This window comes from Vidua chalybeata, chromosome 2, assembly GCF_026979565.1.
Source record: "Vidua chalybeata isolate OUT-0048 chromosome 2, bVidCha1 merged haplotype, whole genome shotgun sequence".
NCBI classification, from domain to species: Eukaryota; Metazoa; Chordata; class Aves; order Passeriformes; family Viduidae; genus Vidua; species Vidua chalybeata.
In genome coordinates this window covers 108761803-108786141 of record NC_071531.1, presented here as the reverse complement: position 1 = coordinate 108786141, position 24339 = coordinate 108761803, and the positions used below count along the sequence as shown (strand labels likewise).

At 35.5% G+C, this 24339-nt stretch overlaps 1 protein-coding gene across 1 annotated transcript in view; it reads left to right on the top strand.

The window, feature by feature from the left end:
• GBE1 (1,4-alpha-glucan branching enzyme 1) overlaps positions 1-23741 on the top strand; it is a 138336-nt gene extending 114595 nt beyond the window's left edge. Inside the window, exons 13-16 of the mRNA XM_053935256.1 lie at positions 4443-4627; positions 5719-5866; positions 12250-12377; positions 22026-23741. Of these exons, the coding sequence (XP_053791231.1) occupies positions 4443-4627; positions 5719-5866; positions 12250-12377; positions 22026-22082 (518 nt within the window). The 3' untranslated portion in view covers positions 22083-23741. The remainder of the gene's footprint in view (positions 1-4442; positions 4628-5718; positions 5867-12249; positions 12378-22025) is intronic.
• The last annotated feature ends 598 nt before the right edge of the window (positions 23742-24339 follow it).

Here is a 24339-nt window from a genome sequence, read left to right as displayed (position 1 = left end):
TGTTGGAACAATTGGAATATTATCTCCTTTAAGAACCTGGAACTGTTTTATCAGTGTTTATAAAATTGTATCGTGCAATAGCTCCCAACTTTTAAACATCAGTAGGAAATGTGAGAAGACAAAGCAATCCTTGATGGGAAGAGGGAATGGGAGAGAAACAACAGGAACTGTGTCCTTGTACAGAGTATTGTGTCCCTGTGTGATTTAAGGCAAGCATTTTAAGGACTCAGTCCTTTCCCATGTCTTGGATACATTGGACGTATCCTTGTGTTTTCTTGTGACTCTATCATCCCAGAGGAGATGGATTCTTTGATCCTTTAATACAGGGAATGTTAAACTTTCCCTCCTTTCTACCCTAGGAGACATGGAAGATCCAAGCTGCAAAACAGCTTGGTGTTTATCCTGATTTTTATCTTTCATAACGTGGGAGGGGACAATATCTGGTATTTTCAGAAGATGAGAGAAAAATATGTTTTTTCCCAGAACTGTCTTTCCCAATTGTCCTCTCTACCATTACCTCATGCTAGAGATTTCCCCTAGCCTGTGTTTTATGCAGAAGTTAAAATAGAATTGTTTGCCTGAATTTATTTTGTTAGTCTTTTTGAACCCAATATGTCATTAAATTCCAATGCTAGAAGATTAAAAAAATGTGAACATTTTCATGTCATCTAACCCAGGTGTTTCAGGAGCCTATTTGAAATTTCACTTAATTTTATTTTTACATGGATTTCAAGACTATAGGAATGGTTGCATTGAGGCTCATTCTCTCCTCATTCAGAGAAAGTGTACTGTTTATTGTTTGGGTTTGGTAGTAATGAATGTTAAGAAGAAGATTTGGTACAAATATGAGTAAATACAGAGTATCAGAATTATTTAACACCCAAGAGCTTTACAACTAGAGAAAATGAAGAAACACTCCGTTGTTTGAAGTGTTTGCTGTTTGAAATAATGATAAATACCACATGCTATTTAGATCTGATTTACATTGATTCTATTTATAGCCTGCAGATTGTTGCACTATCATCATTGTTCACAAAGGTAGTGAAGTTAAATTCAAAGCAGTTGCAACTCCTGAATGACTTTATTATCTGATTTCTGTGAATTGGTGTAACTCCACATACTTTGGTAGATGTATTTTAAGGTGGAACTGTTGGAATTTTGTTCCAATGTGTCAAGTCTCCAGCTCATCAGATTTAAATAGGATCTTTTTATAGTGTTTTAGATCATTTAAAATCTTGTTTAGCCTTATACACTTAATTAAACTTCTTACCTTTGTTGTATAAAATAAAGTACTTGTTTTAACTGCTTTTAAAATATTTAGTGTCGTACTTAATTCAAAATGCAAACAACTTCTAATAACATCTCTTGAAACTGCCTGCTCCATCTTTTAAATATCCCTTCTGTGCTTAGGCTTATTCTTTGAAAGAGAATTGCTACTAAAGATGTCTAAAGAAGAGAGATCAAGAAAACTTTAATGACCTGTGCAGATCAACTTTCAAAGAATTCGCAGCAGCCTGACTTCTTTGTGGTGTTAATGCATTTCTATCCTCATAAACAAGGTTGACATAAATTTTAATTATGGTAGGAGAAAGTAATTTATTTCTTGGAATTGTGATCTTGAAATCCTGTACATAATAAAGCTGTCCAGTGTGCGCAATATACAGGAAATAAAAACTTCAATTAATTCCTTGATAAAATTAGCATGCATTGCACTTCAAGGATTTGTCTTTGTTTTGTTTCTCTAATCAAAACTTCAGTTAATTTCAGCTTTGTTCTCTGCCTCCCCCACATTAGTTCCATTGTCTTGATTTGCATCATTTGTGGCAGCTGGCTTCTTATCAATCTGTAGTTTAGACTTTTACATCGAACAGTAAATTAGAGGAAAAGAAATCCCAGTTATACTTCTTGATAATTGTGGAAGCCTCTAAGCATAGAAGTGAATGTTGCTGATTCTCGTCAGGGATGAGAAGTGTAACATGGGGAAGGAGGCAGATCATGCTTCACATTCAGTGAACCAATAGTTGTCTTTAGTAGTAAGTGTTGGTCACCTGTCCCTTTTCTTTCCTAATACCTCCTGTCATTTGTTATGAAGCTAAACTAGGAAAAAAATAGCAATTAAAAAAAGTAGCATTTAGATGTGGGTTTTTTTTATAGGATGCATGGCCTTAATGCATCGTAAGATGCACATGCATCCTAAGTGTTACTTATTTTTCCCTCTACCACAGTTTTAAAACATAACCAAAACTGCTTGAATTCATTCTGTTACAATTTATGAACGGTGTTCATAAAGCAAGTGACCCTTTTACAGTCAAGCAGCTAGTACAAAAGGCTCAGGAGTATATTCTCCAGAAGATGCTCATAGACACAGACTGTCAGAGTGCATACAGAATTTAGACCTCAGCTTGTGTTTTTGGGAGCAAGAAAGTATCTTAATGTTTTGTCAAATCGCTGCACTGTACTAAATTCCCTTTTTTTATTAATATCCATGAGTAATAGTTAGGAAATTAAGACTGCTTTTAGTATTTTGCTGCACTTATATTGTTCCTTTTAGAAAACCAAGACCACAGAACAGCATTGGGAGCACATTAGTTACTGTGGTGGGCAAATAGGCAAAGCAAGTGGAGGTGAGGGAGTCATTACACATTATAAACCTGAAGGAAGTCTGCTCTACTTACAGTGAAATAATCTATGGAAATGATGGGCTAGTTCAGTCTAATTTATTTGCTATCTTCTGTTGCTTATTTCCTCCATTGTTGTTTCTTTCTTGAACAAATAAGTATGATTTCCTTGCCCATCAATTCAAGATATGTGTCATCTCTGTCTTTCTGATGTTTTTTGCTGTCTTTAGCTGAGCTATCTCATGTAGTTCATCTTTTCAATAGTGTGCAGATCACGAAAGAAGGTAATACCTTGCCTAGCTCTTCAGAGAATATTCAATTTAGTTAGATACTGTGTCTGTTTTGTAGCAATATCTTTCCTCATTTTCCAAACCGTATTGTTAGCACAGTTTAAGAGCTCAGTCCAGCACTATTTCAAGGTCATTTTGAAAGTCCTGCTGTGATTCTGATTCTTTTATATTTGTCTCCAGTTTTGAGCTGAATATGAAATTCAGTGGTTTAGCTTTTGAATAGGAAATTTAATTTACAACTTGTCAGTTTGTTTACAAAGCGGATACCACTCTGAAGGACTCTCCTAAATATATATGAGGCTTTTCTCTTTTGTCCTCTGTTCATTTCTTTGTTCCTATGAAACGTGGAATTACAGAAATCATTTCACAAATCAAAGTTCATGGTTGTCTCTGCTGCCTGTGTCCTCCAGCCCTCTAGGCAGTGTGGGCTGGGTGGCACAGCAGATGGGTGGTGGATGCACATCCATCCAGGAATCTCTTGTCTTCCCTTTGCATCCCTGCCCTTTGTCAGCCCACAACGCTCCAGTTCATTGACAAAACTTGAGCAACAGTTTGTGGAAATGTGAGGATCCTTTTACTGTTCTTTTTTTGTTTGTTTGTTTTAGTAGAAAAGCTCTTAAATTTCATTATATTACTTTCCATACATATTTCCAGTTACATGTTTTTGTCTCTGTTTTATGGTAAGTGGGTGATGTGTAATCTCTGAAATGTTTGTCATGAATCAACTGTGGTGGGCTTTGAAGCAAGTGTTTAACTTGCAAGGTACTTGATACCCTTTAATCCTGTGTCAAATGAATAGCCCAAAATGTCAGAGAGTCTGCAGGACAGCAGGTTATATCATGAGTTAGAATTATTAAGTGCATTTAGAGTTGTCTCAATCTGTAATAATGACAATACATAAACTAAGAAAACTTTGGATACATCAAAGTCACTCAAAATATTGAGTCCCAAATGAGGTTTTGCTTTGAATCTTTAGCTTTGACAGATGAGATTTGCTTTGAAAATTCTATATAAGAGAAGCTAAACTTTTTCTTGACTGAATGTCAACCTGTTTCCTTCTTTTTGAATGTGATCCAAGTTCGAATAAACCTATTCTTTGTCTTCAAGAGAAGTCTGGTCAGTTTTTTGGGCTAGGTAATCTGAGTGAGACTGTCAGACTTGTGAAGCTACTCCTGTAGAAAACCAAATTGAGATGTAACGGCACTTAGACGCACAGAAAAAATTTTGAGAAATTTTTAAGGACACCATGATAACATGGAGTTCATAATTCATCACTTTATACTTCCCCTGGAGTCCATGGATATTTTGCTCTTGTAGCTTTAATGGGAAAACAACCCTGCTAACACAAATGGAAGTTCTGAGGGACGTATTAAAAAATGAGACACATAATAAAATGGCTGGTTTATGTATGGAAGTGGGTTCTTTGGAATTTAAAACTTGTAGAACAGCAATACACATTTATATATTTTGCTTTTGCAGGCACAATGTATTCTTAGCACATGATTTCATGGATCCTTAATATTTTTAAATGCAGGTAATGAATTTGGACATCCAGAATGGCTTGACTTCCCCAGAATAGGGAATAATGAGAGTTACCACTATGCCAGAAGACAGTTTAATCTTACTGAGGATGATCTTCTTCGTTATAAATTCCTAAATGCCTTTGATAGAGATATGAATAAATTGGAGGAAAGATATGGCTGGCTTGCATCTCCCCAGGTAAGCTGTATATACAAAATTATAAGTTTTAGTCACCAGTCGGGTACATGTGTAGAGTAACAACATTTCCAAATTTGCATGCTGAAATTTCAAATAGTGCTTTATTATGCACTGTGTAATGCCTCACCATATATTTCAAGTTGTCAAAATATGGCACTGAAATATCTTCCACAGATAATAGAAATCTGAAACAGTCTCCTTTTAGCTTCATAACAAGGTCTTTTCCTACTATTTTCCCTATTTTTATTTAGTAACTGTGAATTGCATAAAGCAGACTAGAAAATTGTCTGTAATCCAATCCAAGGACTGCTTTGAAAAAGCATAAGTTGGTTTGGCATTACACTTTATAAAAATAATTACTCCATTTCTGAGGAAAAACTTTCAGCAGAGTCTAGTGTAAGTTATAGTCTCCTTGTTATCAACGTGCTGCTTCTGCAATTGCATTTTTTACAGTAGTATCACATTGTAACTTTTATGAAAGAAGATCAATTGTTATAATTCCTCAGTGTTTAATTATTTCATTCTAGTCCACTTTAAAGAATAATCCACTTTAAATAATTTTTTAATTGATGTCTTGTTCTTCATTAATGGCTTTAGCAAATAAAGGTGGTATGTGCAGCCATTTATTGTGGCTTATCAAAGCTGTGTCTCACACAGATTGCTAAAAAACAAACAAAAAAACATATTGAGTGCTTCATTTTCTGAATTAATAATACTGTATGTGATGCAGATTCCCATAACAAATAGGCTGAATATTTCATTTGACAAAAGGAATCCATTTTTTACTAAAGGAAAGTGTGATGAAAAGACCATGTTACCAATCTTTGAGCAAGAATTTTTCAAGTGCTCTATGCTGAACAAGCTTATGTTGCTTTGTAAAAAGTAGGCTACAGTTTAGTAATCAAAAACTTTATATGACATTTAATACATAAACAGTTTCAGTGTGCATGTTAATGCCTTTAGCTCTGTTCCTTGAATATTTACCTGTATGACTTGAAATGAGCTACAGAAGCAGTGGGGTTTTTCTGGGCTTTTTTAATCCATTATAAATTAAATATTATTAAAGTGTTGATTTTTTGTTTTCCCCCTAGGCCTATGTGAGTGAAAAGCATGAATCCAATAAGGTCATAGCATTTGAGAGAGCAGGTCTTATTTTTATTTTCAACTTTCATCCATACCAAAGTTATGTGGACTACAGAGTGGGTATTGAAACTCCAGGAAAATATCCTTTTCTTTACTGTTCCATTTGTGAGGAAAAGTTTTAGAAATTGAAAGCTGATTTTATGTCTTTTTTTCCTAATATGAATTCAACCTATAGTTAAAAGGTAAGAAATCACTTATTTGTCAGCAATATAATATTGTCTTAATTCTTTGTGTACAGCAAAAAAAAATCTATAAATTAATCTTCTTCATAAGAGATAATTTTGTAGAAAGAAAAAGTAAAAAAAATGCAATTTAAAGGCTTGTGAAGCTGGTTTTTTGTAATTCTATTGAGTAATGAAAAAACAAGTAACTCCCACTTCTTAAATAGATGACAGAAAGCCACCACAGTGGGATGATGCTACATGGAGTCACACAGGAAAGTGCATTAGTGCAAACATTCATCTGGAAGTTTGTATTTGTACATTTGTACTTTAAAACTGGGTGGACTGAGAATGTGCTCTTAGATCAGCTGAGCAGTAAGTGATAACTCAAGTAATTGACTGGTTTTGTATTTGTGTCCAAATTCCTAGCAGCTCCAAAAATTAATGCAGATTTTCTGGGGGAGTTTTGGTTGCCCAAATTCACTTCATTTCAAGTCCTTTGACAAACACAGCCTAGTGTGTGATTCTTGCTGTGTCAGTTTAAAGCTCTGCAGTTCCAGTTTTAGCCTACTCCTTATGTATTAGCCATTCAGAATAATTCCATGTTTCAGTTGCTTTAGTTCAATCATGGAATTTCCTGTCCTGAGGATCCCAGAGCTGCACACCTCTATAGGAGGGGGAGCTCACCAGAGAAGAGTAAGGAGCTACTTAATATGCAGAGGAATTTCCTTATCTATTTTCTATAAATACTTTGGCATTGGCTAAGGTTTCTTCCTAAGTCTTCTCCTCCAATTACAACCATGATTTTAATGTATAATTTTTTAATGGAACCTTTTAACCTAAGACTTCAGTAAAGGATGTTCTATTATTAGGACATATGGTAATGTGATATTAAATCCTCAGAACAATTTCTCCACTTGAAAAGGAATTATTTTTGATCCCTTTGAAACTTAGATGGGAAGAGGAAGTACCTAAAAGCAAAAGTTTGTTGTTAGTCTATTTGTTTATTTTAATAAATTAGTGGATTTTTAATTTGATACCCTTTGCTGTTATAAACCGGAAGAGATAAATTGCAATAATATATTGATCAAATGGTTTTTAATATAAACATTTTTCTGAATTATATTGGGAATTGTGGGAAATGGGATGATCCTTTCAATACTTAGGTTTAAGTTTGTTTTGTGCATTGAACTAGATGAATGAGTGCATCTAACACGTAATTGAATCTTTATTAAATGGATGGCTTTGGTCTATCCGTATATTGCAGTGATATATATCTCTAAGCTGTTTTTATATACAGTTGCTCAAATATGTTACCAGGTATATTGAAAGGTACAGAGTTTATTGCCTGGCCTGCATTTTTTTAGGCAGTCCTCTGTTCTGAATTCACTGAAAACATCATTCTTCTTTCAACTGTTCTGTATGTAGGCTGTTGGCATAACAGCCCCAATTCTACTTTTATAAGAGAAGTTGTAGTCAGTAGACATTACAGTCCTGCTGGTCCCACCAGGTTTGGAAAGTCTTTCTGTGGGCATTCAGCTAGTCAATGTCTGTATGAAAAGTCACTGTCAGTTTGTGGTCAGTTTTTCCTTCTTCCTTATACTTCAGTCTTCTCTCTTGGCTTATTTTCCTTGACATTGGGCTGCTCTGTTCTATGATTTGTTCTCGTAAGATACTGTACTTTGGTGTGAAGTATTCAAGGAATGAGACCTTAATTTTATATGTGAGTATGGGAGTCTGTGAATACTGAGCAGTATGAATTGCTGCTAGCTTATCTGTATTTTGACATTTCATGTTGTCGTATACTGCTCAAGCAGAAAAAAAATGTCATGGGAAAGAGTGCTTTCTTTGTTTTACATATTGCTATTTCTTCATAGCATGTATCAAAGCATTGTAGTCCCAGAGTGATTGAATATCAGAGTGGCATGAATTTAGGGTTCATAAAGATATTCAGGTGCTCATATTTTCTCTCTGGTGACGAGTGACAGGACCTGAGGGGATAGTATGAAGCTGTGTCTGGTTTAGGTTAGATATTAGGAAAAAGTTTTTTACCCAGAAGGCGGTTGGGCACCGGAACAGACTCCCCAAGGCAGTGGTCACAGCACCAAATGTGACAGAGATCAGGAGCATTTGGACAATGCTTTCAGGCACATATGATTCTTGGGGCTGTCCTGTGCTGACCCAGGAGTTGGACTTGGATCCTAGTGGCTCTCTTCCAACTCAGGATGTTCTATGATTTGAAGCCAGAGTCGTCCATAAGCAAATAGCTAGACTTGACCTGAGGAATCACAAATATTGCCATCAAAATGCTGCAAAAATATACTTTTTAAAAAAAAATCCCCACATTAATTCAGCCTCTCTGACATTTACAACGTGCATCTAGAGCTTCTAATGAGCAAGTAAGGTCATTTAAATGAGTCACTGGGCATGCGATTGCTGAAGGCAAAGACGCCCCTTTGAAGTGCGGTTGTGTAACTGTCCCTGCCTGGTAGAATTCTGGCAGACTGAGACAAAGGACTTAATTTAGGATCAGTCAAATGCTAATTTCCATCAAGGTAGTTGATACTTAAGGTTAATAGGTGTGAATAAGAAATACAGCATACTAATGTGGGAATGCCTCTTTGATCTGCATGGGAGAAGAAGGAGGTTTGCAGGGCTGCGAGTATCAGAGTGGCATATCCTATTGCCCAATTTCTGAATCATTATGTGAAGGAGAAAGAAAAACATTTCTGTGCTTATGCTGGAATTTTACTTGATAAATTATGCTCTTTCAGAAGCCTTTTAATGAGAAAGGCGGCTTGAACTAACAAATTATTTCTGCCTAATTTGCTTCAGTTTGGAGGTAGATGAACAATCAACATCTAGGTCAGCTGTCTCTAGTTTTCTGATTGTAGATAAAACTTTGACTGTTAAGGGGGAAACCATCCATAAGTTTCCAATTTTCTGTTTTTAGTACTGCCTCAGTCTTTCTGTGGAATAGTGCTTGGATTCCAAAGCCAGTCTGAAGTGAAAATTCAATATGGAAACCTTCTTTCCTCTATAAAAAAGGAACATGGCTGAAAGGATGGAGAAAGAACATGAAAGGGGCTTAAAGATTTCAGAAATTACTCCTTTTCACTCCTTGAGATTCCACACTTGGTTTTGTTAAATAATTTTTCCCCTGTGTAGGAAGTCGTGTTAAAGTTAAGCTATATGTGTATATATCCCCCCTCTTTTTTAACAATGTTTGTGATCTTGGCTCAAAAGTGAATCTGCATTTTATATTTACAATCACCAACCAATATGGATTGACATATCTGTAAATTTGCATGTGGTTTAAACAAAAAATCATATTTGGCAGAAGTAAAAAAGGACAGTACCCCCCTCCCTCTCCATATTGTACGTGTGTTGAATGCTTAAATGGCTTCACCTATCATTGAAATATCCCGAGCTGAATTTTATCAGGACAAAGTGTTTAGCTTCATTACAAAATTTAGCCAAATACTCTCCATATGCTTTTTGTCACTCGTAGGTTGAATCCTTAGTCTTCAAAATTAGCAGTGTGTGGAGAGGAGCAAAAGTGGTACCCTTCATCTTGAAATTATGCTAGTTTTTTAGTGAAAATCAAGAATAATGAAAAGCAAAATGGCCTAACCACTTAAGACTCCATCACCCCCACAAGCACTACTTGGTTTCTTTCATCAGCAGTAAGTGTTGAAACAAAATACAAATTATCCTATTTTATGATTTGCATTTACTTTGCAAATGTGTCACTAAACATGCAGAAGATAAAATTTAAAAACTGTGTTAAAATATGTATTTCAAAACATTATAAAAGCATAATGATTTAGTAATTAATGTGGTAGATAATGTGTCAGTTTTTTTCCATTTTCAGCTCTATCTATACAAGGGTTCATTGCTTTTGCTGCTCTCCTTCCTTGTAGTGGGTGGAAAATTTAGCTGGAGCACCAAACTACAGGAATCAGCCTTTTTTTTTTTTTTTCCTGTGAGAATCTGGGCTAGTATTTCTAGCACTGTCACAGAAACAGAGCAGACCTCACTGCAAAAAAAAAAAAAAAAAGCCTTCTATTAAATTGCACATCTGTTGTTTAATGTTTTTGTGAAAGTAATCTTTAGAAAACTAGATGCTTGTAAAATCCTGAAATGTGAAAACTGACTTTTTTGTGAGGCTTTAAGTTGGAAGGTAAATGCACAAGTTTACTAAACTAGTTATTTTTCCCAGACAAATACCTGATTTGTGAAGATCTTAAAATTCTTTTATGGCCCCATTATTCAGGATCTGGTTAACAGTGTTTACACAAACTATAATGTATATGTGTGAAGACATGATAACATTAACTGCAGCAGTACTCTCTGGTAATATAGACGTAATTTTATGAATTGTTTTTAAAACAGCATAGCCATAACAATGGCATTTGCTCTCTATTGTTTTGAGGGAATCGTTAAACTCGTCAGGGCTTTCAACAACATTGATAACTTATTAAATTTAATGTATAGTGCAGATCACCAAAGCAAGGTGTGAAATGCTTGGAGGAGGCATTCTCCTGCCATGTTCATAAAATAGGTAGTGGAATAATAGCAGACATTGCTGCTGCTGAAAGGACACTGAAGAGAGTGACTGGATCTTGTAGTTTGTGGCTTTGCATGTTGTACTGACAGCAAATGAATGGTAATTAGACAATGTTTATAAAAGAAAGGAGGGGAGAGGTGTGTATGGTGTGCACATGAAAACCTGTGAGGGTTAAAGCTGGCAAAGTATTATTTTCCAAACCTTTTTCTTTTTTTAAGGAAAGATAGCAAACATGAAGATTTTGCTGGAGAATGTGGTGATCTTTGGGCACCTGCCCTGTAGAACTCAACAACTAACTTGGCAGTTTTGGACCATTCTCTCATTTTGCTGCAAACACTTGTGGGGAAGGGATTAGTTACCATTTGTGATTTGGGAGCTAATTGACAGTTTTCCTGTTTTCCTTATGTGCATTTACTTTTCTTCATTGCAATCTTCTAGACTGAAGTGTCTCAGAGTAAATTTGTGGTTACTTTTGTGTGATGTCATGCTTCAGCCTTCCTTGTCACCAGAGATTTCAGTCAGTAAGGCAGGTGGTTGGTGAATTTCCCACCTCATCTGATGGAGTTGTGTAAAGAGACGTGAAAACAATTCTGTTTATACCACAATCCTTCAGGTTTGGAGCAGGCCTGTTTTCAAAAGGTAGACCAAACACAGAAGCCTAAGAACAGTTTAAGAACCACTGAGTTTTTTGAAAGAGTGTTGTTTCACTCATCCCTCATCCTATTAAATACAAGCTCTAGGAAAGTAATATTCTTCCACAGCTTAGAATAGAGGAAGCAGGTTGTGGATTTTATTTCCCTCTCTCTTTTGGGTGGCGGGGAGTGGAGATTGATTTCTGTTGTAACCAAAGAGGAGGGAAAAAGATGCTTTAATTATATCCAATCAAGAAAATACAAGGTACTGAAATTAAAAAAAAAAGAAAATAATTATTTGTGGTTGTCCCAAATAAGAAGAAAATTACTTTGAGTATGAGTTAGCTCTCTATTTCCCCATTTATGTCCTTATTTTTTCTGGCTTCATTGTTTCAACTTTATATTGTCTTCTATTTTTCACTAAATCTGTTTGAATCCTTTTAAGTATCTACAGGTATTCCAACTCATTGATACACTTTGTTAAATAATTCACCCCATTTTAACAACTGCAGTCGGAATATTTGTCTCTTAAAAAGCCTTCTTTTACAATATATTCTTTCTTTTGTTCCCCTGTGCTATAATAATTCCAGCTTGTTTCCAGAAGACTGTCAGAGGAGTTGTGGAGCTTCCTTCTGTAAAATTACATGCTTTTCTGATTGACACTTGATCAAATTCTGACAGACTGTAAAATATTGCTAAATACAGATTGATTTTGATGGCCACAATTATGTTACTTCTTAAATGCAATTCAAATGCTTTTTTTTTTTTTTTGTTTAGTGGTACATTTTTAGTCTAGTTCATCACCTGAAGTGCTGTGTATATCTGCTGTAATGCTATAAACTTATCATTCATGGCAGATTGCAGAAGAGACTGGGAGGTACTTGCTTTAAGAGGAGTCACTATGCTAAAATTAAATTTTCAGGACAAAACTTCATATGAATTCTATATGTTTTGTATGTTTTTCTGCTCTTTTCTTAGATTTTGTTATGATTTTTGCTTTATGTTGAATATATCAGCATGCTTCCATTACTGCATAACTTCCATTACTAATTTTTCTAGATTTTTTCATTTGATTTCTTTTCTGTTTGAGGGGTAATTGGCATAGTTCCTTAACAGTTGCCTTCAAGTATAAAATCCTTCTGGATTCTGATGCTGGAGAATATGGAGGGCATCAAAGGCTGGACCACAATACGGAGTACTTCTCTGAGGAATATCCTCACAATTATCGACCTAATTCAATTATGGTAAGTAAATTGTTTGAGGGTTTGTTTCTTTGTTTTAATTTTACTTTCATCTGTGTAAGTTTTGCAATTCTTTGGACAAAAATGGCATCTCTTCTAGTATTTAGGGGAAAGGGGGTATTTTAAATTTATTTTCTGAAATTAACGTTTGTCTAAATACAGTATAGATAACATCATGATTTGATTATAACCAATAATATTAACTAATCTTTCTTTTTCAACCTTACTTTTATATTTCCATGCACTTTTGCAGTGTCTGGCACACATGTTCCTTGCCAACATGCACGAAAACCTACTAATAGGCTTTTGAGCTGCTATCCTTAATATAATTTGCTTTATTTTCACATTGAGAAACTTCATGCTTGCTTTGTTTAAAGTTCTGCAGAAACTGAATCTTCCTTTGCCATCTTAAAATCATGTGCTTAACTATACAAATAAGAATTAGAGTCAATGATGTGTTTGCCAACTGGCTTTTTCCTCCTCAGTTTACAGAAAAACTTTGCAAAATGGAACAGAATTTTTCTGTTCACATCAAGAATTTCAAGGATTTCCAGTGCTAAAGTTGTATAAATAATGGATAAAGAGTTTTCCACAAATCACCTGAGGTGAACTGGGAGACACATCCTTGCATATAATTTCTGTTAGCTGAGGTGGTCACTCTACCTAAAAAAAAACTAAAAAAACTCTACCTAATAAAACTCTACCTTTCTTAATTGCTCTTGAAATCAGAATCATCACAATTACCAATTTTACAATGTTATTTTCCCTATTCTTTTTGTATGTATATGTGCGCATATTTCCCATTCTTTCAGTATGCATTCACATATGTGTATATGCTCATAAGCACAAGAAAATAAAATTCAGAAAGGCTGGGAATAAAGTGTTCACTGAAAAAATTCTGAAATCACTTACATTGCTGAGTAGATTTTTATACCTAAAACATTTATGTGGGTGAAGGGTGTGTTTCTGTATGCACAGGTATATTGGTACACATGAACACCTGCAAATAAATTACATTTGTAACCTTAAGAGCCTGCAAAAATGGAGCATCTGCACTGATTTTTGCGGACCACTCCCCTTCCATGGCTGAACAGAACATGAATTTCTAGTGTCACATCTTAACTTTTCTCATGATATCTAAACTCCTGAGAATTTTTGTCACTTCCAACCTCTGTCTCTCTTTCTTTAGTTGTATCCAGACTATTGGCATTTCTTTAATTTGCATGATTTAAAATATTTTCTTTACATGAAAGAATTTTTCTGCTTTTGTTGTGCTTGGTGTAAAGGATCTTAGGAATGGGTTTTGGGTTTGTTTTTTTTTTTTTTTAAGTACCTCATGTGACAGTGCCTTCATAGTGTGGGTAAGTATTTGTGCTAATGTGAAATGAAAGGTCTAAGGTTTCATTCCTGAAGGTTATGTAGCAAATTATTGCTTCCAGAGTTCGTGCTTCGTGTGCCCAATTCAAATACATTGCCTGACTGATTGGAGAGCATCTTAATTATCTATCACTAACTTAACTTTTGCAAGCCAATTAACCGTGATTGGGAATGTGTATTTCACATTTAGTCCATTAGATGGTGAGTGCAAGCCTTCCAAGCCAGAATCAAATGTGGCAGAACGTGAAGCTGCAGTTTGCTAGGAGTATGTGGAAGATAAGGCATGTGGCAAACACAGCAGAAAATGCACTTTTGCACCATAAGCTGTGGCATGGCAATGGCACTTCTAGGTCAGAAAGAAACCCAGGTAAACTTTCTCTTGTGTCCTTCTGCCACCTAATTCACAGAGCAGCTCCAGCCAACCCCCCAGAGGATGCAACTTGCACCAAATAAAGGTAAAGTACCAGTGAAAGGACACCAAGTAAAAGTGATCAAGGAAAAAATCTGGAAAACCTAAATTCAGCAAATAGGTCTTCATGTAAGAGCAAACAAAAGTTACAATAAATGCTATTTTGCAGTAGAATAAAGATGTTTTATTTCAAATAGCAATTTATATCCAGGTTATTGGGTAATTTGTCCTGCTTAGGAGTTTCTTTAGTCTTAATTACAGTTTCTAAAATCCAATTCAAAAGTCTTCCCACCAAATTTCTTTTCAAATAAAATCCCACCTCAATAAACCCATTAAAGTTCTTTTCCTGTTGTTTAATAATTATTCCTGTTAATAATAATTCATAATGCATGAAACTTGAGTTTCTTGTTTCAAAAATTTTAGTTTCTCCTTTGCTACAAACTTGGAAGAAGTAATTTTTTAATTAGAGGTGCACCTCCCTTAAAGTGTATGGATAAACATTGTCAGCAAAACATGCCCAGAGGGTTGTGACAAAATGAAATCATTTGCAATAATTCTGCTTCTCAAGTCAGGCTTAAATAGCACACAAATAGAAGATTACATACAAAAATAGAAGATTAAATGTGACATGATTCATTCTAAAAAATCATCTAATAAAATAAATATTCAAGGTGGCATATCAAAAGGAAAAGAAGGGAGATGTGAAATTCTTGGAGCAAAGAATCCTGGAAGAAGATGAAGCTTTGTAAGCACTGCTGAGCATTTCACTGTACAATTTTCAGGCTTGTTTAGTAAAGCTCTTAGAGGGCCAGAATTCAAAATCATCATACACACCTTGAAAACTCCTTAAAAAATGCACAGAAATGTCCTTTGTAATATGACTTACTTAAATAACTGTACTAATTTTTCCGTTTCACTGCTTTTTCTATAATGTATTGTTAACAAATATATGAAATGTACATAACATTCCATGTAATCAAACTTTCTAATAACAAGCTGTGAACCATTTTGTCACTGTAAGAATAGACTCTTTTTACCACAGCTTCATTTCTGTTTGCAACTCCTCTCTGGTATTCTCATACTAGTCTTTTTGGAGGTATGTTTGATAAAAACTCTGTGCTTTTCTGGATGCATTTATAAACCTTTAGTCTTGCTTATGTCTCATCATCTCTTTGCAAGATGTGAACTGAGTGCTGCACATGCATTTCAACCTCTGCCAGATCTTAGTGCCCCTTTATGGATTAATTCATTTGTTGGTACCTAACTTGGCTTTTGTGGTTGGATGTGAAACTTAGATTTGGGGCAGGGGGAAGAAAAAGTTTAAATTTTTAATACTGCATCACTCAAAATCTCTTGTTGGTCTTTTCTAAGGTATCCAACCTTGAATTTTGCTGTAGGAAAGAACTAGCTATCAATAAGTGTCCTAGTAAATTTTTTGTACCACGCCAAAAGTTTGGGTTTATATGAAAATGGAGGGGTTATACTTTCCTACTTCATGCACCAGCAGAAACTGAGTAATAAGCAGGCTAAGTGGAATGTTGCAGAGAATATTGTATCACTGGAAAAGTCGTATATGATTTATTGTGAAACATAATTGCTTAACATATTTTGACTTTTATAGATTTACTTTTTCTGTAGTTCATTCCAATTAGTTAAAAAATAAATAGGTGTCAGAGTATTCATTTTCCCCTGTCCCAGTGCTGTCTTTTTTCTGTTTCTCTATTTTTGGCATTCAGTGATAAAATCTTTTCACATTAAATTAAAGTGAAATTATATAGTTTATTTTAAGAATATCCTTATTACAGGCTTGAGTTTTTAACCTTGACCTTAATGTATATTTTTTCAGTGTCAAAGTGCAACTTCTTGCTTCCTTAAGTCTGTGGACAAATTAAAATATTCCCATAGATGGAAGTGATCTAAAAGCTTTTAGTGACCTTAGCTCTGAAAATGCTCATTTAAATAACTTTCATTATAAGGATTTATGTACTGAATTTTAAGGGACTGATGTAATCTTTAACTGTTTTCTTCCCTGACATTTACAGATATACAGATTAAATGAAAGAATGTTTGTAGTTAGAAACTTAAATGTTCAAGCTAGGTGAATCAGTCAGAATTTAATGCCACAAAAGTTTTTTGATTTTTACCTCTTGATGATTAAGACTTCTAAAATAATTTGTTCATCTTCATTGATTGATTGACTTCTTAAAACAACCAGCAAATGTAATGTAAAGTAACTGTTGGTAATTTTGTTTCATCCTATCTTTGTCTTCAGTGTACTTGTTTTTCAGAGGGTTTTGCTGTCTTTTTTAAAGTACTTTTTCTCAACCTGAAAAAAGAGTGCAGAAGATAATAGAAGAGAAATTTTGAGACACACCCTGTGCAGCATATGGACTTCTTTTGCATAAATGAAGCAATACAGTCTAAGAAATTGTTTTCTGCATATTCATGCTGTATAGCTGTAAATTGAAAAACAAATTGGAAGGCAGAACTTCATATTATTTTAAGCATACCTGCTTTGTCATGTGCAAGATCTACCAAAATAAAAACCAAAATGTGTGAGGTTTTGTGTAATAAATTATAGTCTGAAAGGAAGAGCTATCATCTATTTTATTCTTTGATGGTTAATTTTATTCTCAGAATAATGTTCATGTGTGACAATGAGTGGTGATACAGGGACAGGAGATTGTCTAAAGCCCTCATTTTAATTAAAAGTTTGGGATAATGTTGGCACAGGCTCTTGTGACATTGCCTTCTGCATCTACCAGCTGCAATATGTGCTACTGAGTATTTTTCTGCAGTGCCTGATCTTGCTCTGAGTTCTAGTAATTCTCCCATCTGTTACAAAATGACCTTGAAATTATTTTTAGGGCTTGGTGTTTTCCAATCCTAAAAGTCAGAGGAAGAGTAGTTCATTGCAGTTCCAGCCAATTTTGGTTGTGCTTGCACCTGGTACTGAATTAGTCTGACAGATCTGAAAGTAACAGTTGTCATTTGTAGAACCTCTTGCGTGTGGGTTTTTAGATACATTTGGAGATTGCTGTGAATTTTAGTCCTCTCCTGAAATATGTAAGGTGATATTTCTGCCTACAGCTGCTGCTGTTCACAGGTGCTTCCTACATGTGGTATTCCCATATTCTTCTTACTCTTTAAATCTCTTTTTTTCCTAGAAGATTTCTTGATATTCACAGAAAAAAAAAAAAAAGGTAGAAGGAGTAAGAATTTGGCTGAAAACATCCTGGCCAGTAGTAGTACCAGTTGTTTTTGTCCTGTTTGTGAGATAGCCAGCATGAATAGACTATGATCTTGATAGATAGTTGGTGGGAAAGAGGTTGATTATAAAAAAAACTCTTTTTTTTTTTTTTTTAATCTCTTTACTAGAGATACTGTTTGAGTGGCAGAAGCCTTGATCTGTGTAGGACTTGCCTAGTTTCAGACAGTGTAGCTGCCTCACACGGGCATGCAGTATAAAAAGGTCAAAAGTGCCAACAAAATCCCATTTTGTATTTGACTTATGAACAAGATTCCCCACCATCCTCTCTGTTAGCACATCTGCCAGTGAAGTAACAGCAGTTACTTCATTCCTGCCAAACTGAGAATAAAAAGACTTTCAGAGATACTTTATGAGTAAACATTTGAAAGTTAACTTTGTCAAAAACGGTCTTTGCAGCTGAGTCATCCTCAACAGATTGGATGTTTTCCAATCCCCATGTTACATTCCCCTGTCAGAAAAGGCCTCATGAGCCTTTCTCTGTGTGTTTTTAGGTGTCTTCTTGATTTCCTAAAATAGTAGAGTTGGTGTGAACCTTAGGGGGCTCAAGGTTGTAAGTTAACAATTGGTATAGAGAGCAGAGGGACAATTCACTGAGATCCTGAGTAACCTCAGAGCTCACCCTGCTTTCAGCAGGGAGTTTGGGTCTCCTCTGTCCCTTCCCAACATGGGTGAGCCAGGAGTGGAGGAAGTGGCTGGAAAGGATGTTCAGGATGAGCAGAAAGCTTGGAACAGAAGAGAGACTCTGAGGGTGGTTTGGTTGATGATGGTCAAGATGTGGGTTAGCTATGAATGAATTCTCTTTACTGTTCTGTTCTTTGGGTTTTCACTTCTGTCCATGTTCATCAAGTGAGCCTTGGGAAATGGTAAAGGAAACATGAATAGGATTAAATTTGGGATCAGAAAATGCATGTTAAAAGAACAGAGATCAGTAGAACCGAAACTGGTAATTGAAAGTGTATAATTCAGCAACAGGATATGAAAGAATAAAATTCTGAGACACTCTTCCTAGGGTATGGAAAAAGTGAAAAATTACATATCTCTGGTAGTGTTTTTTGCTGATGAATACCTAGGTTTCCTGTAATGGTTTTAATCAAGAAGCCTCTATGTACTTTTAGTATACTTGTCTATTTATAGATATATATCTTAGGCTGTATACTATATATATAATGAAGAAGGGCAAGAAGGTGATTCTGCAAATCTGCTGATAAGAAAAAAAAAAAAGCAAGTCCCTTGACAAAGGGAAGACTCAAAACTTTGATGGATAATATGGACAATACAGCAATACAGGAGTATTCTGTGCCTTTTTTTTTTTTTTTTTTTTGCTCAGACTCCAAGACTCCAAGGGCAAAGTCTGCTTTCAGACCCTTTTTGTGTGATGGTGCACTACTGAAAATAAAGTAGGAGAGCAATAGGTTAAAGAGGCTGTATATAAGTGGGGTACACCCAGAGGCTTGGATGATTTTAGTGATGTGATTGGTGATTATTGTCTGAGAAAAATCACAGTGGTCAGGGGAAATTTCTGACAGCTGAACCAAGGCTGAAAAGGAAGGCTGAGCGGTCTGTAGGGCAATTCCAGAAGACAAGAACCACCTCCTCTTGGAATCCGTGTCCAAGCAAGTGGGTTACATGAGATGGGTCAGTCAGAAAGCCAGCCAGGATTTAGCAAAGTCAGAGCATGCATGGTCAGCCTGATTGCTTTCTTGATGAAACAACTCAAGATGTGTGCCAAGGTTGCTCCAGTCAGCTCAGTAAGACTTTCAGCCTTGTCTCCTGCAGCATTCCTGCCTAGGAGCTGAGGAACTACAGGGCTGGATAAGGTTGTTAGGTGGGTTAAAAACTGGCTTGGCCACTGCCATTTCAGCAATCAGAAGCTCTGCATGCAGCTCTTGACTGGTATCAAGGAGACTCTTAGGAATTGTGAGGGAGCTGATCCTGTTTGGAGTCTGCAGCAGTGAGCAACATGATGAGACAGAGCACAGCTGTAGATGACACTGGAGTGAATAATTGACGAATTGGATGTTCAAGGTCCAATCCAGATACATCTAGAGCTAAGGATTATCCATACATTTATATCTTTGAAAGTGTCTGGACTCGTACAAAAAAATGTTTGCATTTCAGCTTATCCTTTAGCAATGGATTCCTGACTTTTTTATTAAGTCTCCCTTAATGGCAGATTGAAGCATATGCTTGGAGCACAGTTGACTGGGTGCAATGGCTTGAGACAGTCAGTACACTCAGGAAAAATATAGAGAAAATAAATTTAAGTTAAGGGGGATATGTTACTATAACAGTGGTAATTCAGATGAGAGGTGCTGAAAGAAAAGGAATAATACTGGAGTGAAAAGGCTGAGGAAGTTTTCTGGTTCAGGATGTCAGAAAGAGGAGTGGAGGTGAGAAATCTGGGCTGAAAACCCTGCTGGGATCCTGGGCAGATAATCTTCTAGTTTTCACCTTATCTCAGGAAAGACAAGTGATCTTTCCAACCTCACTGGTCACATTTTTCTTCCTCAGTCCATCACACAATGTTCTGAGTTCTGTCTAATTAAACAGGTAATAAAGCCAGAGCACATAGAATGCAGTATTTCTGGAAATATTGTTGGGCTGGGGGAAAGGAATAATACCTATATATTTGTAACAAGTAGTACCTAATAGTTGTGTAATATTTTTCCTTTTAAAAAAATTGTACACCAGTGGAATGAATAATTAGTAATCTTATTTGTAATTATTAATATGTTTAATCAATAATTGATATTTTTGCATTGTTCATGCCTTAATTGTTGCTTTTTGTAGCAAATAGCCTCGGAGGTGGTTACAAGTGAATGAAATAAGATTAGGCTTCTTGGTAAATCATAGAAAAGTCACATATGGCCACATAGTGCCATTTGTGGCTTTTCTGTGATTTAGCAAGAAGCCCACCAAGACAAAAATCTCTAAAAAGCATGTTTAACTTCCCTAGGTAAGGAAAAAACAAGTGACTAAAGTAATAAACTAGCAGATACAGCTCTCCATTTTCAATGGAAAACATATCTTTCATTAGTTTCAATACAATCAACTGCACATGTCCTGAAATTCTGCTTAAACCAGTTTTAAAATTCGGGTTGTCAATGAAGTTGTTGGAGTTGGATGATCCACACTGCTCTCAGATTCTCAGCTGATGTAAATTCTCTTTAAAGGAATTGGGCTAATTTACTCCTCCTAGGATCTGACACATTATTGCCCAAAATATAATTGAGAATTGCTGTGTCCTGCATTAACATTAGTTTTTTTCTTCCCCATAACTGAAGTAACATTTTACAAATTCTTTCTTAGAAAACTTATTTCTGTTTGTTCCTTCTCCCTTCTCACTTCATCATCCAAACCCAGAGCACTGAATTTCTCAGTACACAACTTCAGAATCTCTCCTTTATCTATATGTTTGGAGGTAGTTGACTTCATTAAGTATTTCCTCTCCTGCACCGGTTTATAGAAGCTATTTATCACTGAAACCTTAGGGGAAATCATTATGTTCACTGCCTTTCAAGAAGCATTGGACACTGCTCTGTCTGATTCAATGAAGATCAGCTGTTCTTTTCCTTTTTTCTCCTTTTCCTAAAGCTCTTTGCTTTATTGCTTTATTCTGTTTTGAAAACAATGAAAGCCTTTCGTGCCATCAGGCTCTCGTTAGCAGATAACACAGTTGAAATTGCAGAATATTAGACATTCCACAGGGATGAAGGATAGTCTAAAAGAGGACGTTGTCAGAATGAAACCAATAATCTTCAATCTTGTGTTACCTTTTATAATTGCATTTTTATTGACTTGTTCAGAAAACACATTCATAGACCTGACAATTGATGGAGTACCGTGTATCAAGGTAATTGGTAGATACCACATATCAGTCTTGTTTTCTGATTGTGACTCTGCACAGCTTGGAAAGAATGTCATGTAAAATACATTGCCACGAGTTATTTTGTGATCTATGAGGAGTCTTTTGATTATATGTGTTTGGGTATTTTTATGGTATTCAGGGAAAAAAAGGGAAGAAAAATGCAATCATTTAAATGGTTAATTTTGATTCTGTCCACTTTTGAGTGAGTTTTATTGCTCAGCCACTGACATTCCATAGGTGCCAAGAGTGTAAAGAATATGCTTCTGTATCATATTGCTGGTATTTACCTGTATGGAATGGCATCACAGGCCTTGGGACAACTTTAATTCACAGCAAAAGAGAGTTGCAAAACTTTGTCATTTATCACTAACCGGTCTGTTTACCAAGATGTTCTCAGATTTTTGAAACTGGTCATTGTAAGTCATATGAGGCCCTCTCCTGGTAGCCACCTAAAATATATCACAATAAGCTGTTAAAAGAAAAATAGAAAAGACATTGTAATCAAGCTGCCTTTAAAATTTTTGTGTTGTGTAATTCCAGTGCTAGGGACTAAGCAGTCAATCGTTATTCTTTAAATATGATATTTATACCTACAACAGTACCCAAATGAGAGATTTTTAACAGTTAAAATGTGGGTTTTTTTCCACATGCTGTTATTTAGAAGTTGTGTCCTGTAAGGTTTCTGGCTTTTTCAGCTGTTTCTGTTCTTGTCATGTTTTTTCCTAGGTGTACATTCCAAGCAGAGTTGCTCTTGTGCTTCACACCACGGACATCCCAAAGTGAAGTTCTCTGTAACCACCACAGAAGAAGCAAGTCACAAAGAAGTGCTGATGCACTGTACTAGTACTAAGTATAGCAAAACTTGCTCTAAGGAGGCTTTCTGAGGCTGAGTATAGTAATATTAGGTGTTTAAAATGTAAGGCTAATATTCACATGTAATTGCAGAGCTCTTGACTTGCTAGACCCTCTTTTGAGGAAGCTTTACAAAGAGGCAGAAAGGAAAACGTTGGGTTTGTAGTTCTAGTAGTACAAAATTACACTTAAGGTGTTGCAAAGCAGCAGGTGTTCTCAAATAAATTGTTGTTTACAGAATTTTATCAGGAATGATAAGAGTGATCCTGATCCAAAGTTTGTAATTTCTTATATTGAATTCAAATATTCATTATGTATTAATGCTTCTTATTGAAAGTAAGTAGTTTGCTTAAATAAAACAGAAGTTTTTGGCTAAAAGGCAGCCTTAACGGTTTGTGGGACCTAATTTGAGGCTCCTCTTCTTCAATGAAGTCTAATATGGAATTAGAAATGCTTATCCAAATGGATAAGAAGGTCCTCTGAGAGTCTTGCACTTTGCCATGTTTTATTTAATTACAAATGCACAAAAATGCTGGGCAGCAAAATGAGCAGGCTGATTGAGTGGGGGCCTGCTGATGCTATTGTGTGTGCTGGTTATCTGCTCCCACCCAAATCACTTAGTCTGAGCATCTCACTTGCTACAGATGGACAAAAATGACACAGCTATTTTATTTAGATCACTGAAATGTTCAGTGAGAAGCATGTTTTGATCTTAATGCAACAATACCACACTGGAAGAGGTACTTAAAGTGTAGTTCTTCCCACTGCATTTATTTCAAACATCAGGATCTTGCAATACTGATTTCACCACTTCCAGAAGCTGCCTTTCAGCTTGGAACATGATGATGTTCTTGCACTTTTATAACTTTTGAAACATTGCTTCTCGTGAAGAAGCAGTCTCAAAATTCAGTGATCAAACTAAGGTGTTTTTTGATTAAAATTAAGATAGTTAATTATTGGAGTGCTGCTAAGATAATTCAAGTGAGTTCCTTCACAAGCTACAACTTTTTTGTAACGAGTAAGATTTTGTATATTTGAAAATGTATTGCAGAGTATTCTGGAGAATTAATACCAAATTAACGAGGCATGCTTTATTTTGTTCCATTTATTTAAAAACATATTTGAATTGGTTCTGAAATGAATGTCTTTTGTACCAATCTGAATTTTCTAACTTTTAAAGTAGCCAAAGAGGAAGATGTCCGTGACCATTTCCAAGTCATAATTTTACCCAGTTTCCTTTGTGAACTATTGTGTAAACTACTGAATAGTTGGTGCCAACACTGACAATCTATTCACAGTTCTTGGAATGCTTACTTGTGGCTTACTTCTTAAGCAAAATAAGGGGTGGAATAATGCAGCATGATGGAAAACAGTCTTTTGCAGAATTCACACTGAAAAGGCTTTGTGAACATCCCCAGTCTGATAATGTTCTGTGTGGCAGAGAATGTTACATTGCAGTTGACTACCATAGGATCATGCTTCATTTTCCTCTACAGCAGTTTGATCATTGTTTGGTTGTGGGCTAATAAAAGCATTCCTGTTACGCTATGACTTTAAATAAAATATACTGAACTGTTTTAGCAACTGGAACTGATTATCTTTTTTTTTTCCCCAGCTTGTTTTCCTTTTAATGAAATAACTTCTAATACATGTTGTATTTACACTGTATTGATCTAATATGTTTTATAGGGTGGTTTTTTGTTGTGGGTTTTTTTTTTTTTTTTTTTTTTTTTTACTGGCACCAGTTTCAGGTTTCAAAATGTAATGGCAAGAGTCTGTGTCAAACCTTTTTTCAAGAGAAGGAATAAATGTATGATGTGAAGTATAAACTGTAAAATCACATGGAAAATAAACTCTGAGGAGGAGAAAACAAATGCATATATGGTTTCATTCCTTGCATTGTAAAATGATTTTACAGCAGTTTTAACACTGAAAGACAAATTAGATTTTGCTCCATCCTAAAATCAGGGACTTGTCTTGGTCAGAAGCATTCATAACGAGATTGGTAGAATATTTGACCTATGCATATTTTCCTTAAAAAAATGATAGATTACTGAAAGTGAACGACAAAATTTGCAAGGTGAACATGTAAACACAGAAAGCATAATAATTAGGGCTTTTTGGAGCCCACCTCTGCATTTTAATGGTGAGTGTGCTACTGCCTGTCTTGCAAGACTGGGAAATTTTC